Source organism: Cannabis sativa, chromosome 4, assembly GCF_029168945.1.
Source record: "Cannabis sativa cultivar Pink pepper isolate KNU-18-1 chromosome 4, ASM2916894v1, whole genome shotgun sequence".
Taxonomy (NCBI): domain Eukaryota; kingdom Viridiplantae; phylum Streptophyta; class Magnoliopsida; order Rosales; family Cannabaceae; genus Cannabis; species Cannabis sativa.
In genome coordinates, this window is record NC_083604.1 from 70,642,200 (window position 1) to 70,660,117 (window position 17,918).

At 32.3% G+C, this 17,918-nt stretch overlaps 2 protein-coding genes, 1 long non-coding RNA gene and 1 other non-coding gene across 6 annotated transcripts; 2 read left to right on the plus strand and 2 right to left on the minus strand.

The window, feature by feature from the left end:
- Positions 1-1,256: 1,256 nt before the first annotated feature.
- On the minus strand, positions 1,257-3,198 carry LOC115714064 (putative glycosyltransferase 7). The gene has a single exon (XM_030642597.2). The coding sequence runs from the start codon at positions 2,888-2,890 to the stop codon at positions 1,508-1,510; it is 1,383 nt and encodes a 460-aa protein (XP_030498457.2). The 5' UTR covers positions 2,891-3,198; the 3' UTR covers positions 1,257-1,507.
- Positions 3,199-6,804: 3,606 nt separating this feature from the next.
- LOC115713935 (uncharacterized) lies at positions 6,805-7,628 on the plus strand. The gene is made up of 2 exons (XR_004011011.2): positions 6,805-6,958; positions 7,047-7,628. It is a non-coding gene; the product is annotated as an uncharacterized LOC115713935 (long non-coding RNA).
- Positions 7,537-7,610, plus strand: TRNAT-AGU (transfer RNA threonine (anticodon AGU)). The gene has a single exon. It is a non-coding gene; the product is annotated as a tRNA-Thr (tRNA).
- Positions 7,629-7,753: 125 nt separating the features above from the next.
- Positions 7,754-10,641, minus strand: LOC115713934 (heptahelical transmembrane protein 4). Of its 3 annotated transcripts, XM_030642421.2 has the most exons (6): positions 10,426-10,637; positions 10,149-10,218; positions 9,998-10,035; positions 9,619-9,886; positions 9,116-9,413; positions 7,754-8,723 (listed from the first exon to the last, which is right to left on the minus strand). In XM_030642421.2, the coding sequence occupies exons 4-6, from the start codon at positions 9,876-9,878 to the stop codon at positions 8,070-8,072; spliced, it is 1,212 nt and encodes a 403-aa protein (XP_030498281.1). In that variant the 5' UTR covers positions 9,879-9,886; positions 9,998-10,035; positions 10,149-10,218; positions 10,426-10,637; the 3' UTR covers positions 7,754-8,069. The 3 variants fall into 3 exon arrangements, with proteins under 3 accessions (XP_030498281.1, XP_030498279.1, XP_060970404.1); XM_030642419.2 differs by lacking the exon at positions 9,998-10,035 and having other exon boundaries at positions 10,426-10,641; XM_061114421.1 differs by lacking the exon at positions 9,998-10,035 and having other exon boundaries at positions 10,582-10,610.
- Positions 10,642-17,918: the final 7,277 nt, after the last annotated feature.

The window sequence follows — 17,918 nt, forward strand, 5'->3', positions numbered from 1 at the left end:
ATAGGCAGTGATGATGGTGAACTGTTTGTAATTAGAATGTCATCCTCATAAACAATAATGAAAGTGGCATGACATTCTGTAATTCTCATGAAAACAGATTGATCAAATTTTGCTGAAATGAAACTAAAAGTATGCAAAGTTGTTTTAAGTTTATCAAACCAAACTTCTTCAAACCATAAATAACTTTATTTAGTTTGCATACTAAATTTGGAGAGTCTTGATCAATGAATCTAAGAGGTTGAGTGATATGAACCTCTCATGTTAACTACCCATTTAAAAAAGCATTATTGACAAGAGAATGGCGGAAGGGAAAAAATTGCTCGTGATACCATGTTGAGTAATGAATAACAAAGTATGAAAGAGAAAGAAATGAATTGTGTATTGATCTGAATAAGCTAAAGCTCTATATATACAAGATACACAGTATACAACTACTAATCTATGACAACAATTAGTTAAGTACGACAGCAGTACACAACAGAATCCTAACTAACTACTTGACAATATGACGGCCGACCAATTGTGAGAAACTCCATTCAAAGCTCGTCGGGCGCAACTAGCCAAGAACTAGGTGTCGACACCAAAATATATATATATATTATATATATAAAACCCTAAAAAATGAATGGAGATGAAACAACCATGTAAGAAAATTACAAAATTAAATCTTATATTACCTGTAGATAGATCTCGGTTTCTACTTAAATGACATTTGTGACCAATTGCAACATAATTGCTTACTATTAAAAATATTATATTGTAATGTCCCACCTGAGAGTGGACAGTGGTGACCACTCTAAGTTTTCAAAATTTATTAGTGTGCAGAGCCAGACATAAAGTGGTCTCTCTACCAATAATTAAAATGCTTAAAAGCTATGTTTCAGCATCTTATTAAAAATAAAACCAAGATACCCAAATCTATCAAAAGCATTATATTATCTTATACATATCCACCATATACATGGAAATGATTTCAAACTTTCCTTTTTTTCCTTTTCTATACATAATATAATATACATCTCGATTCTTTCGCTATGATCTCATTATCTCTGGCACAAGATAATAAAATAACCAATTTAGTTTTGATGAGGAGTATCTTACTCTCTTCTATCCCATTTCTCATATGCCCAAAAACAAGTGTCATAAAATACTCAATCAACATTACACAAGTGACACTAACCTATAAATGGAGGACATCATTCTTCCATCAAATATTTGACTTTTTTTTAAAATAAAAAAATAAAAAGTGAAAAACATTATCATTAAACTATGCATTATTTTATTTGAAGTACCAACATACTTTGATAAAAGCATATATTGGAAATGCCATTTCCCCACTAGGGGAGTAGGAAGGGTAACGACTCATACGGTCAACCAAAATGTACATATTCTACTATTCTCAATCTCAACTACCTTAAAAAAAAAAAAATACAAAACCCTTCAATATCAAAATCATACATAGGCTAAAATTATGTTCTATATTTTTGTTTGATACATAAACTATCTATTAAGTAGGATAATCAAAGGGCACATCAGAAAGAGAGGAATCAAGTAAGTGAGGGTGCATGTAACCAAAGCTGCGAAGCACTTGATTATCAGCAAAATTCAAAGCCTTTCGCATACCATCCCAACATGATTGGCCAGAGTACATTTGATTATGGTTTCCACTACAAGGTTGACAGCCAGTAAAATGAGTAATAAAAGGTCTTCTCCAGCTGCCTAACCCGTACCCTACCTCACCCAAATGTTCCTCCCTAAACGCACCGTATTGCTCGTTAACTACCTCAGCATGCCTCCTTCTCAGTCTGACGTCTGTCCTATCCAACTCTCTGTACTTTTCGGTGATGTTATCATATGTCTTTACTATCTCTTCCCAGTACCCTTCGAAATAGTACTCACTCTCTAAGTAAATCCTGTCCGCCCATTTCTCTTTCTCTTTGTAGATCAAGTAAGCCAGACCCGTCTGATCGTCTGACTCAGGGAAAGCCTTGTCCGGAAATGCTGACCTAAGAATACCTCCCCACTTTTCGTAATCGGGAGTTTGTGGGCCCATCTTGGCCCAAACATCGATGAAGTCCATGGACCATTGACAGTTCCTGATCAAGAACACACCGGCGTTGAGGCCCGTCCAACTGTGAGTCTCGTGAATCAGATGGGCCCAACCATGAACGATGAGGTTGTGATCCTTGTAACGTTCCAGTGGGAGCTTGAAATCCATGTCAGTGAACAACGCGTCCGAGTCGACCCACCAGATCCACTCGGCCTCAGGGTGAGCCATCATCGCAGCTCGAACCACAGGGAGCTTGGCCCAATAAGAGCCCATTTTCGGGTGGAGCAGAGCATTGTTGTAGAAGATATCATAGCCGTGAATTCGGCAATAGTCCACTTTGTTCTTGAAAAACCTAAGCAATAAATGATCACCTATTGGATTCTTACACGCGGACGGCTGTGATCCCGTCAGCATCAGGACGCGCTCACGCGCTGCTCCATCTCCTGCTCCGGCGAACGAAGGGTGCGTCCTCAGCCACTCGCGCCGCTTCTCATCCCAACCCTTGACCGGCTTCTCAATCGAGTAACTCAACTCCGGGTCGTCGTAGAAAGTTCTCTCCACCGAGTCCTGGTTGCGCGTGTTAGCTCCTTGCACACTCCCGGCGCATTTTAGCGCTTCTTCATCTCCTCTGGTTTTGACGATGGGGCGTCGAAAATCGGTGCCGCGGTTGGGATTAGGACTCGCAATGGAGAAGAGAGACCAAACGAGTAAAAGGGCAATGAAAACTCCACCCAGAAAGAGCAAACCGTCTGAAATCCACAGTGAGGCCCTGCTACGAAGACTGGGTTTCGCCATTGGAGGAGTTTCGTAGTGAGCTGGTGAGAACTCGGGGGAGACCATTATAAGGAATGGAGACTGGAAAGGGACAGTTGGGATTTGAGTAGGGACCAATGGTACTTGTTATTGTCTCGACTCGATAGGATTACCTAACAAAGGCGACGATTGGCGGCCATTGGTGATTTGTAAGCTTCTCTATTGTTTTTCTTGTTGGGTTTGAGAGTTTGGGTTGGTGAGAGACCGTGTGTGTAATAAAATAGAGAGAGAGAGAGCGTCGGTTTTGGAACGCCGGATATGCTATAATGCGCCATAAAGGCGTGATGCTCGGTATCTTAAGTGGGGTCCCCATTGATATAAAGGTGACACGTATTGACTCAATTTTAATGTTGGCAGATTTGATTGCCACGTGGAAAATAAATTACAAAGAAAAAACGGATAAAGTAGTAGAGTGAAAGTGTTAAAAGTGGGAAGTGAGATTGCTTTCTTTAAGGGTTTATGCTCGAGTTTATAGCGAAATGGTTCAAAATGTCCCCAATTTTTACGATTTAGTGTCGGCGTCTTTATTCACAAAAATGAAACTCAGTTACTTAAGGTCAATTTAGAATAGTGAACAGAGTACGTATGGAAGGGTATTACGGTAATTTAGAAGGGACAATGGCATATGGAGCTCGTGGAAGAAGTAATGAAAGGTGTATTATTTGCTTTGTGTTAGTATATCAAGTAGGTCATGACTGTGTTTGTGTGGTTACAAAAGGATTTGCATGCAAGATTTTAAAGTGTCAGTTGGACCATACCAAAAATATAAATGTATGAACATAAATTTTGGTGAGAGATGATATAAAAGATACAATTATTACTTTATATATACTAGTATGAAAAAAAGTTGAAAATCATTTCATCCATTTCTTAAATATAGACAATATAATGTGTATTAAGAGTCAATAATAGCCGTTCATCTTTGACATATAAAGCAACTATTAGAAGATTTAGATTATTTATTTTTTAGTCAAAAGAAAGTTTAAGTGACTTGCCCACATTGCAATGAGTGCATGTATAGTATTATTCTTTAGTCATCGTAAAATATGGAAGACCCAACAAAGGTAATGATGTTTGGATCACATTGATCAGCTTTAGAGGGGAAAATTATCCTTCAATCATGCAGTAGTTCATGCCCCAAAATGCACATAAATATATACAAATATTTTTATATAAAAAAGATTTTTTTTTTTTTTAATTTTTGATAAAATAAAAAAGAGAATTAAGAAAAGGAAAAGATGGAAAAGGAAGAAAAGTAAAAGGAGAAATTAAATATTTCCATATGAAAACTTTTGTAAACTATTCTCAGTCATGAATTTATTAATGATAAAATGGTCATATTATTCTTGTTTTGTTTTTATTCTATATATTTTTGCTAAATTTACGCAAAATTAATAGAGACCAACAAGCTAGTGTGTACTGGTGGGTAACCTTAAACTCATAGTGACACGTACATAATCATGTGTGATCAATATATAAATGAGATTGGGAGTATGTCCCAATCCTCATTAAGCTAAAGGCACTTGTCAACTAAAGAAGAAGCTGCCAATATTTGAAGTTACTTGGATTTAATTGTGTCGTTTTATTTTAATGAAAAATTAGTGATTGGAGCATTATTTTTGTTAAATAAAATTCCAAATAATAAAATATAACTGTTGACCGAGGTTTTCGGCAACCAATAAAATATTATAAGATTAGAGAGCTGTAAGAAAATTAAAGAAGGATTTTTACGTGGTTGGGGCGTTAATGAGCCTTAGTCCACGAGTCTATATTATTTATATATGTATTTAATACAAAGAATGTATTTGGTGAGTGTTTACTCTTATAAATACAAAGAATGTTCTTAGTGAGTATTTACTCTTCTTGCTCTTATGCAACCCAAGATTCTCGACCCCATTTAATGAGCTTTGAGGGGGTATTTATAGTGTTTTTGGTGGGGTGATCCCCAGAATTATTGTACATGTGTATCTGTAAGTATCCATAAAATTGGGCATTCCCAATGAATATACCATGGGTAATGCATGGTCAAATCCCTAGGTGCTGTAGGGCTTTTATGCGGAATGTCCTTATTGTCTTTTGACTGATGTGACTCTTCACAGTGTAGCCGTCAATAGACTTAAATGATCATTACTTCGTAGCTGCAGATTGGGGGTTGTGCCGTCAGACTTTATTGCGTGTAGCAGTCCCAACACGTTTCCTCCCATGCGGCATTAAATGCGAATTGATTGCTCAGGGAAAGCCTGACACCTCGCAGAGATGCCTTAGTATTACTAGGGCTTCCGGGAGCGTATGGGGCTCCGTATGTCTTCTCCGGGAGGCCTGTTCCGGATGCTGCCTTATTACATAAAGACTTAGCAAATAATTCAAATGTTAAGCTGTTTGATCCACGTGTCTCGTCCGGTTGGTCCACGTATATTGGGCAAAATCAGGGGCAACAATAACTATAGCAACAAGATAAATATCAAAAAGTACATAACAACTTCGTATTATATTATTATTATTATTAGTACAATTAATTATGAAGTCGCATATAGTTTAATATAGAGCATTATTATTGAATACTAATAATAAGGTGATCATACCTTATGATTAATTAGTGATATTTTATAAAATTTATTACATTAATTGTACCAATAACGATATGACACTTAATCACATGCTTTTTAGCATTTTTCATTAATATAATAACTTTTATAAAATACCGCTAATCAATCACAAGTGTCACTTCTAGGTGGTATTAGATATCATACCACTAATACAAGGGTGAAGCTAAAATAAACATTGAGATAGGCGTTACGTGATTTTATGTGGAGACTTTATTCATAAAAGTTTATCTAATTAGATTTGACAAAATTTAAATTAATACATAATTATGTTAAAATAACTTTTTTTTAACAACATATATATTGATTTGCCTTTTACCTAGGTGGTTCAAATTCTAATAATAATATTTAATTATTTTTTGAAAAAATAAAATAAAATAAAAGTATGGAGATTGGAGAGTATAACTTGTGACCTCCTTAAATTTTGATAGAATCTTTATTACTATACCAAATAATCTTGCTTAACATTTATTATTTGACTGTATAAATACCTAAAAGAAATTATTTAAATCTATAAACTGCAAATAGTTTTGTATCGGTCTTAATTTAGTGTGGGGCAGCTGTCTCACTTAATCTATATTTGCCCATATACCCTTATATCTAGTAACAATACTAAAACATTTCAAAAAATATATTGTAAAATAAAGATACCAACGAGTATGTTTTTATTTCATTTTTTTATTTGAAAATTACTTTAAATCTCACTATTGATTATTGATTTCAACAAAATAATGATAATAAAAAGCAAAAATACTGGAATTAATTTGAGTTAATTTTTATAAAAATACTGTTAAACGAAAAAGTTTTCAAAAATACTGTGTTTTTATAAAACACCAATAAAACATAAAGCAGAACAATTCAAAACAACAATAGAACAACTAAAAAACACCAGTATAAGACCTGTGAAACTTAACACAGTATATTGCAGTATAAAACTTATAAAAAAATACAGTAAAAAAGTAAAAAATTCTGCCTAACAGTATTTTTGTAAGAAAATATCAAAAGTTAGTATACTAAATTTCCTTAATAAAAAAACGTAATCGGAATCCAAACTTATTGCCATAATTAAACACAAAATCATAACGTTTTTAGGTGAACACGTTTAGAAATATCTAGTATCTATCTACCACTGTTAAAACTTAAATGCACCGCTCATGCTGAGTAGTCAAACACACCATTAATAAATAATCGAACCAAACAGTGGCCCATCGCATACGTGGAGCCCATTTTGGGGAGAGTGGGCTACGAGTTCAATGTCAGAATCCATACATTGGGTTTTATTATGGGCCCCAACGGAATGGCCTGGAAACTTCAAGCTTGGCCCAACATAAAGGACATCCTCTTCCACAAATATCACTACTATGAATTCGAAGTAGTGGTAAAAACACCATGACCTTGGACTTGGTACTTTTAGTTTTGGAAAAGGGTCAGAAGAAGTTAAAGATCAAGTAGTTAACTAAAGAAGGATACAAGTTGCAAAGCTCATCAGAAGGTACTTTGAATTTGTGGCTTCTGCTCCATAAACTTTGATTCTTTTATGTGTATTCATTCCTAATTTATTTTATTTAATTTTCTGGAAGGCAATTCTTTTGCTTTACCAAGTGAGTTTGTGAATACATGATTGATCAATTCTTTGCAGCCCAAGTGGGTTTGTTAAAGACAGCCTTCCCTTCCCTATGAGAAAAGTTAGGTAAATTTGTTGACTTTACTCTTTTAGTACCCAAACTTGAACGTATTTACGATCCTTGATTAGTATTAGTAATATGTAGTTTATATTTTAAAAATCTCTACAAAAGTCTGTCTTATGAAAAGCTGTGTCTGGAATTGGATCCAAAATTATCTCTTATTGTTTTGAGATTACAAGTTCACTTGTGGAGTTCTTCAAAACATTGGGCTAAATAAAGATATAAAACGGTATATACCTTAGTGTTCTATCCCAAAAAAGAAAAAAAAAAACTTAATATTAGTGGAGAGAATATGTAAAATTTGCTAATTATATAGAATCTAATCGTAATCACAATATTTATTTTGTTTATTATATAACGAAACGTGTTTAATTTCAACATCAAAGCTTTCATAGCTCAGTTGGTTAGAGCACCCGTTTAGTAAGCGGGAGGTCTTGAGTTCAACTCTCAATGAAAGCAATTTTTCATTTATTTTTCCACCAGACAAGTTTTGCCCATCTGACTTTCTTTTTTTCAACCAAAAAAAAAAAAATACTCGAGATTCTTTAACTGGCATATTTTAACGAATAAATAATGAGTAATGTAGAAATATGTTCTTGGGATTGGATTAAGATCTACATTTGCATAGATTAAAACATTGATGCTAACAACAATCCTTATCATCACAGATTATAATGGGCTGATAGAGAAGAATGGAACATGATTTCCAACTAATAATACCAAAAATACTAATTCCATTCCTACAAAACTACAAAGATACAGTTTTTCTTTTCCCCAGATGAATGGCAACAATGGAGGCTGAGATTCTTCTAGGATTTCTTCTACATTGTCATATACTTATACTAAATTTCTGCACTTCACTGTTACATAAGTGAAAACAAGACAAACAAGGTTCTTACTTTGTCTAATGTCTAAATTTCAGCACCCTTCCAGGTCTCGCCACTTGAGGTAAACAAGACCAGCGCGATAATGAGTGAAAGCGCCTGCAACAACCAATACATGAAATAGCTGGTGGCTGTGCCCTGCAATGTCAAATTTTCCAGGCATCCATCGTTCTGGAATCCTTGTGGCATAAATTAGTGCTCCAAGACCATAGAAAAGTCCCATCAAAACCTCATAAGCAGTTGTGTGGAGAACCTCAGGTCGATCCCAGAACAAGAAAAGCTTGTGCATGATAGGTGCAATACCAGATAAGCCCATGCCAAAGAAGAGAGATGCACGAACAGTGCGAAATTCAGGGTTCTGAAAGAATGGCAAGAGGGAAACCAAGATTGTTGCGATTCCCAGTATAGTTATGAAGCCCATGTAGAGGTTGCAAAAGAAAGGGTCGCACATGAAGGAGTAGTAGACAGGTGGGTAGAAGGAGGTAGAAATCAGAGCTGCAATTCCTGCGTAGTCAAGCCTGAGCATGATGTAGGAGAGCCGCTCGGAGTGACAAGAGAGGAGATGGCATGTGCTGCTTGCTAGCAAGCAAAACATAGCACCACCCATGAATGCAAAAAATGGCCATCTTGTAATTGGTCTCACCAGAAGAGGGGCTATTATGTTTGCAAAATCATCCTTCCAGCTATGCTGCATTCATAAATAATCAACAACAACAAAAAACAAAAAACATAAGCTTAGTGGATTGAGTATTTGAAATTATTAAAACCAATGCACTACTTTATCTCCCCACTCTCCCACCTAAAGAGCAAAATGCACACCAACATTAAGATGAACGTCCAAGATATTAACAAGCTCAATGAAAAGAAGAATAAGAAGTATCAAAAACCAAAGCCTCTAACAAATATAGAGTTTTAATGAGTAAAATCATCTGTTGGATCTCTTATTGTTCTTTTTAATGGTTTAATAGGACAGCTATCTAGAAAAGCATTTAACATATAGTTTATAAGAAAAATACAACCATTCAACTGAAATGTAATACTTCATAATCTTCTAGAGGTTTTGAGGACAAAGTGCAGTACCAGAACACAAATGTCACTGCTGTTTCCAGGGGAGAATCGCTCCGGCAAACAATTATACAAAAGATCCATAACATGCCATCCTGAGAGGGATGGAAGCATATCCATAGATGTAGTCTTTAGCTCCTTAAGTCTGTGTAGATCAGGCATGTTGGGTAAGGAAGGAAGGCATTCATGCAATTTATGCAGATCAGCCCTTCTCAGCATATCAGGAACATGAAGAGTGTGAAGATCAACCGTTGGAATCTTCATGGCAGTGTATATGGTCAAGGAAAGGAAAATAAAGAACCCAATCAAATGCCTGCACAAGTTTTAAACAAGACATATTATTACTACAACACTTTGTTGACTTATTAAAATCACACTAGCGTGTTCTGACCCAATTAAAATTTTCCACATGAGGAAAAAATAGCCGGGAACTGTTTCAAAATTAAAACAAGTATTTTTTTTTCCATTCATTTTTGTTTTATAAGAACAAAGAATACTGTAGAGGATAGAAACCTTACGTCCAAACGTTTAGTGTCTCGTTATGAATGCTAAAGATGCTTAGGAGGATTTGCTTTAAAGGCCACTCAGATCGATAATGGCCGATAATGTACTCATTGTCCCTCAAATACGCGGGCAACGAGTGGAATTCAACTAGCTGATATCTCACCTTCTTCCATAGCCTCTTTCCTCTAGCCTCCTTTGAAGAACAACCCAATTCACTTTCCGTCGTCTCTGACGACACTTTTGAATCTTCACCGTTCTTTTTTCCACTATTCATCTCTTCTCCTGCTCAAATTTAAAAAAAAAAAAAATTATGTCTTAACGCCACATTTCCTGAAAGATTCCCAAGAAGATAGAAATATGATGAATTAAGTTGGAAAAAAAAGAAAAACTGACTCGGTTTTGGGTCGGTATGAATCAAGTTATTCCATTTTCTAATTTTGACAATAACAGAAGAAATTTGAGGGCGGTGATTTAAAATTTGAGCCTAAAAACCAAAACCCAAATTAGAAAATCAAAAGAACAGCATATTAAATTGAAGAAATACCAGCTGAGATCAAGTACTGAGTTTCTTTTTGTCTTCTATTTTTTCTTTCTTGATCCTCCTCCTGTGTTATCTGAATTGAATGACAAGAAAATATAAATACAGGATCGACGGAGAAAATCAGAGCCCAATTAGGGGAATTCTCGTCGAACTTAACAAAAAAAAATTGAAGAAAGAATTGTTCTTAGATTCCAAGAGAAAAAAATATCTAAGAAAATGCAGTTTACAATATCTAGAATCACGAAATTTGATGAAATTCTTTCTAGTACTAAAAACCCACCAAAAGAAAGAAAAAAAAAATCTTCGACTTTATTGATTTAAAAATGAAACGAGATTGAAGGAAAATCAGTGAAATATTCGCTTAAGAGATTCGGAGATGCCAAAGCTTGAAGAAGATGCTTGTGCTGATAATGATAGATAAGTTTTAATGCAATACCCCAACCTTGCCGTAAACTATTTTATGGTCCTTAAATTCTACTTTGTATGATTTTCCAATATTTATTAATAATAATAATTTATTTTATTATTTAATAATAATTTAGAGGGTAAACTAAAAAAATAGGGGTTCTTTATTAAAAAAATAAAATAAGGGGTTTATCATTTTTCCAATAATTTATAGTTTATACTTGTTTATTCAGCAAAATAAACAGCAAAAAATATATAATATCTTGTCTTATCTTATACAATTTTTTTTTTTTAAAAAAAACTGGATTTGACTTCGTGTTGTCAAAAAAATAAAATTGTCAATTATTTTATTCTCCCTTTGCTCATTATCCATTAAAAAATATCCAAATAAAAAATATTATAAAAGTAATATAAAGTGATTAATAAATATAAATTTTCAATATCGAGATATAAAATTGTGTCTCTGTACATAATACATTATTTATTCATTTTAAAAAATCATTATTTACTGAAAAATAATGTTTGATAAAACATTTAAATAAGGAATTAAATGTTGATATTTTTTGGGTTTCAAAAAAATGTTGATATTTTCTGATTATAAAATTTTAGGGTGCCGATATTTTTTAAGCAATATAAAAAACTTGTGTACGTCAATGCTAGCTCGCATTTAAAAGAATACTAGTTCACTAATGACACTTTTTTAGAGGCCAAGCCAAGCTCCTTTTATTTGGCGTAGTATTCTATGGGGGGAGGATCTTAATTGCAAATGGGATTCGAGGTCAAATCAAATCGGATAGGCAAGTGCATATTAACGAAGACAATGGCCATTGGCTTCCTCGACCCATCACACCTAGAGTCCCTGCAACAACCACTCTAGGTCAAGTTGGGGTCACTCTTAAAAATGTGAATGGTTCCTAGAATGAATCTCATATTACCACCATATTTCATAAAGATGATGTTTCTCAGATTTGGGTTTAGCTCCTTGTACCTCAACGTATGAGGATGATTTGGTTTGGCACTATACATCTCAAGGCTTTTATACAGTTAAAAGTGGTTATGAAGTGAGTTATAATGTCCATTCAGTTCATGAAAGTTCTCAAGAATGTCTGCTGGTGTGGTGGAAAATATTATGGAAGCTGGAAGTTCCTCCAAAAGTCAAGAACTTTACTTGGAGAGTTTGTAAAAGATGGCTCCATACAAGTTCTGTCCTCGTACACCGAGGTATGAAGATTGATGGTATTTGTTGCTAGTGTAAGTCCCCTATAGAGTCTATCCCCCCATGCCTTCTGGTTTTTCTCTACTTTTGTTAAGGTGTGGAAACGCTTTTTGCTTTGGCACTACTTTTCGAGGTTTCTTTAAGACCCCTTGGAGTTTATTCTTCATGTGTTCTCAGGTAGGCCAATGTCTAATTTCCTTTAATTTATGATTATTTTCTAGTTGCTATGGCAAAGAAGGAATAAAAAACGACTCAATATTTACACAACTTCAGTTGAGAACTGTTGGATTGGGCTAGCTTTGAGCTTAATGAGTTGTTTCCTTCACTAATTAAGGATCTTCACAGTAATAGATAGCTAGGTATTGAGCGTTTTGCTTGGCAGTCTCCTCCGTCATGGATGCTTTGTATCAATTGTGATGTTAGTGTTCCTATTCATAGGGATTGTTGTGGCTTGGGAGCTGTTATTAGAGATCATTTTGAAAGGTGCGTGTGGCTGAAATGCAGAAGCGGGAAGGCATTTTTCAGTGAAGTTGGCAAAAAGTCTTGTTGTCTAAATGGGTCTTCACCTTGCATTCAAGCTGCACTCTCCCCCTGTATTCTACAATCCAATTATCTGTTAGTGGTCTGTTTTTTGCAACACTCGAGTCCTAGCAACACTGATTGGAGTGTTTTTTTGTTGGACCTACTTTAATCCGAGAGTTTTAAGCTGTGTCAGGTTGTTATTCTTGCTAAAAAGAAGTATAATTTTGTTGCTCATTGATTGGCCAAATTGGCTATTATGTCTGATTGTAACTAAGTTTGGTTTGGGAACTAATTGTGTGTTTGTTTTTGGTAAAGCAAACTTGCCCTTCTTGGTGTAGTTGTGTTTTTTAATAATAAAGTTAAAAAAAAATGTGTACATAATAGACTGTTTATTCATTTTAAAAAAAAACATTATTCAGTGAAAAATAATATTTAAATAAAACATTTAAATACCTCATCTATGTAGACAATAATTGGTAATAACTTAAAAGTTTTTGATCCTTTTAATTGTTTTGCGGTTTTGAAACGAGCGCGTATTTTCATCTTCATGGTTCGCTCTGTACAGCTGAAGGCTTAGTGCATGTGGTATTTTTGTAAATATTTGTATGTGGACTGTATAAATGTTTAATGGGCCGGCCCAAAGTATTTTTGTAATTTTTTTTCCTTTTTTGTATTTTTTTGTTTTTTTCCCTATAAAATAAATATAGTATACAAAAGATTAAAAATAAAAAAATTATATAAAATTTTATTAGCATTAATAACAAAATTATATATTATTTTTGAGAAAAAAATATTGGAACAAAATAATGTGACTCTTTTATTTTTTTTTTTTGTTATTTGAATATTTAAGAACCCTTTAATTATCACGTGCTACCAATCATTCTCATATGACCTTTTTTTAACTTACAACATGACTATTATTGTTTTTTTTTATCACAACATGACTATTATTGTTTTTTTTTTTTGTCTCATAGTTAAATATTTTATTTTTTATAAAATAATTTAGAGTGTAAATACTTAAATTAAATTTCAATTATAGATAAATATATAAATTTAAATTTTTATAATAATAATACTTAAATTATATTTGTGGAACTTTCATAAATATCTGAAATAAATTTTTACAAAAATTAAACTTAGACATTTATGTCACAAATTATTACCTTAAACTTACCCCTTTATAAGAACTATGTATAATCTACTACTTTGAATATTTCTAATCGAAGTTAAATTTTCATTTACTTCTAATGAGTTCTTTTAAAACATAATAAACAATTGATAAATGTATCTTATCATTTTTTGTTAAATAAATAAATATTATTAGCAATGATCTAAACTGAAAATGACGAAAAAAAAAATCAGAAAAACTGTGAAGAAACTAAAATTACACATTTGTTTTCTATTTTATTCGATCAAAATAACTCCCCCTAATATCGAAATCTATATTCATGAAATGTAGATCTGTAACAAACAGATCTGGAGCTCCCACTAAATTCAAAACAATGTATGATGTGAAAAATTAAAAAAAAAACCTCATGAATAATACATCTACATTATATACAGTTGCATTTTGATTTATTTTTTGTTTTGGTTGCCTTATAGTTGCATTATCGTTTTATGATAGTTTATATATTATGCAAGAATTTAATTTGATGGGGACTAAGAAATAGTAGTTATACATAGTAAGTTTTGTGCAAATAGTTGCATATTAATTTTATAGTGAAATAACATATGCAAGTAGCAAAACTATAACAAAACTACAAAACAACTGTATGCAAGTGCAAATAGTTGCCTTATAGTTGCATTATCGTTTTATGATAGTTTATATATTATGCAAGAATTTAATTTGATGGGGACTAAGAAATAGTAGTTATTCATAGTAAGTTTTGTGCAAATAATTGCATATTAATTTTATAGTGAAATAACATATGCAAGTAGCAAAACTATAATAAAACTACAAAACAACTGTATGCAAGTGCAAATAGTTGCCTTATAGTTGCATTATCGTTTTATGATAGTTTATATATTATGCAAGAATTTAATTTGATGGGGACTAAGAAATAGTAGTTATACATAGTAAGTTTTGTGCAAATAGTTGCATATGAATTTTATAGTGAAATAACATATGCAAGTAGCAAAACTATAATAAAACTACAAAACAACTGTATACAAACTAAAATACAGGAAAAACTCTTTGAACATCAACATCCATGATAAATCTCATTGTTACCCATTGATGATATAAAAATAGGACTGACCAGGTTAATCTAATCTATTAGCTTTGCCACCTTCACTCATAAATCTTAATCATGTTTGTCCTAATACTTTTCTAATATTAATTTTATAACTCTACTCACGTCAATACTACTATAAGCATGAATTAGATCGTTTTCTTTTCAAGTATAGAATATCATCGGTAATTGTTTCTTATTATTTTATTTTGTTATCTAATTATTTCGACGTGGCTTTGAGCTAGTCCAGCGAGAATGAAAATGACATTAAAATTGTACGAATTTATTTGTACATGCTTATATCAGTTGAATGGCCTAGTCAAAGTCTTCTCTTTTGTCATGAAAGTATTTCAGAAGTTGTAAAGTTAAACTAATAAGTTAAAAAGATTTAATTAAAAACTGAAATAAAATTAAAAATAAAAAGGAAAGAAGAAAAAAAGAGAGTGAAATGATGGATTGATTGATAGAAGTCAATCCTAGACCTAAGCAACAATATATAAGAAACTAGCTTTACAATTAAAAATTAAAAATACAAAGAAAAGAAGAATTGTTATGGAAAAAAATTAAAAATTAAAAACTGAAAATAAAATTAAAAATAAAAAATTAAAAACTGAAATAAAATTAAAAATAAAAAATTAAAAGCTGAAATAAAATTAAAAAGAAAAAGAAAAGAAGAAAAAAAGAGAGTGAAATGATGGATTGATTGATAGAAAATGAAAAAAGAGAGGGAAGAGAGTAGGATTTGATTGATGATGGATGGAATGATGACTAAGTGGTATATGTGTAATAAAACAAACTTTGTAAGTAAAAAAGTAGGTATAAGCGTGTATGAGTAATTTTGTAATAAATTGTGTAAAATTGATTTTTCATGTAAAAATTTCTATTTTATATATGTATATTTTATAAAAAAAAAAAGAATAAAAATTAAAGAAAAAAAACTAGAATAGATTAAAAAAAAGAATATATTGTATATAAAATAATTTTTTTAAAATTGATGTCTTTATCCTTCAAAATATATTTGGTGGGATATTTTCTTGCTTTAGCTTATAGTGGTGGGAAAATGGCATTAAAGATTTGTGTGGGCCTCACTTTTGGAATGGTGTCATTGTGTTCCCATTTCCAATTACTACAAAAATAAAATAATTCTAATTTTTCTGAGTAAGAATTGTTGCATGTCGTGTTCAACCTTGCTTTATCTCCATACAACACACACTTGTCGTGTATAAATGGATGCCTCGAAGAGTTTTCTTTCATTCCTTTTTTGGGCTTTTGCTAATTTTAGAATATATTCTTGAAATGTTGGCTTATTTAAATACGACAAAATAGCATTGTACAAAGTTTACCTGATTTAGAATAAAGTATAATAATACCATTTTGGTTCCCTGTTATTTATTTAAATACTACTTTGAACCCTCTGTTCTCATAAATTCTAAAAAGAACCTTGTAATAATTAAAATGGTAAAAAAGAGTCCCCTAATTATGATTTTGGTCAAATTTATTTTTCCAAAGACCAAAATACCCTTTTTTTTTTATTCATTTCTTCCATTTTTAATTTATTTACTGTAAATTTTTTTTAAAACCATTAAATAATTAAAATATTAATAAAAATATAAACTAAACAGGAAAACTTGAGCGTCACCCTCACTAAACGTCTTGAACAAGATTCTCTAAAAAAACGTACGACTCCCTCCCATCAACCACAACGAACAACTTACTCTGTGCCATTTTTGACAATAAGGAGGTGGTGAACGAACATCAAAAGCGATTTTAGATCAAATCGAGTTTGTCTTCTTCTCTTTGTATTAGTTTGGTATCTTCATCGTTAATGAGAGTTTGGTTTTTACAACTATTTATATGCAAAACCACATGTTCTACCATTGTTGATATGGGTATTTATTGGGTTGAAAATATTTGGGTAGTTAGTGAAAGTTTTTCTTTTTTCGAATGATTTTGTAGTGATTAGTTTGAATAATATCTCAAAGTACTCTGATAATGATTGTATATCGTATATGTGTATATCTTTTGTGGTATTATGTGGGTATTTAATGAGTTTGATGATATTTTTTTTGTTTGTTTGGGATTGTCTCTGTTTGTGTGTTGTAATTAGGGATGCACACGGGGCAGGAAATTAGCGGGGAGTGCTCTCCCCGTCCCCATCCGCGTTAAGGATTTAAATCCCCATCCCCGTCCCATCCCCGCTTATTCCCCATCGGGGACGGGGCGGGGAATCCCCTAATGGGGTGGGGACGGGACGGGGAATCCCCTAATGGGGTGGGGACGGGACGGGGAATCCCCTATTGTATAATAAATTTTATTTTAAAAATTTAAATGTATAAAATTATTAAATTACATAAAAGATGAAATATTACATATTATTTACTATTCAATATAGTAATTATTATATAAAAACACAACTTCAAAAATTGTAAAAATGATATAAATATACTAAAAAAATACAAACGCATATATAAAATATAAACTATTAATAAAAAAATAATTAATAAATTAAACGGGTCCCCGTCGGGGCGGGGAGTGTCATCCCCGTCTCCACCCCGTTTAACATTCGGGGACAAAATTTGATCCCCGTCCCCGCCCCGTTCCCCATTTAGACGGGGAATCCCCGTCCCATTAGGGGCGGGTCCCCGCGGGGCCCCATCCCCATGGGAAAAATGTGCATCCCTAGTTGTAATGTGGTTTGTCTTCTATGATAAATTGATATATATATACTAGTTAGAAGTTACGTGCCTTGGCACGTAAATATTAGTTTTATTTAAAGTTTTGTTCTTTTTTTTTTATTATTATTTAGATTGTGTAAAATATGATTATGCGAATGATTTATTTTATTAAAATAATATTTGTGCTATTATATTTGGTTAGTAAAATATAATTGAGTATATATAAGTCATAACAAAATAATACTTATTATTTACTTATAGAAAATTTAGAGGAACATGATATAAGTTTTACAAAATTTAAAGCAAACATTATGTAACAAAAATTAAAAGAAAATGTGCAATCTTAAAATAGAAGAAAAAATTATTAAAAAAAAGTCTAAATATATGGAATATTATTAGAAAAATTAAAAAGAGTATAGTGAAACTTCTTCATAATCTTCCATTGGTTCAGCTGCTTGAATGGTGAATTGATTGTATTTTGAACTCGTAGTTCGTTTTGGATCTACATACAACTGAATTCTCTATTTTTTGGCTGATAATTTCTCCGTAGTTTTCTGGACAAACAACCTATGTTTTTGTAAAAATAATTAGTAATAAAATTTAATATACTTCAATTTATGAAAATATATAAATTTTATATATTTATTTTTTTATATATTTACCTCGTCCGAATATGACTTTAATTAAACTGTTGTACATGAGAATATGTTTTCTGCAACATCTC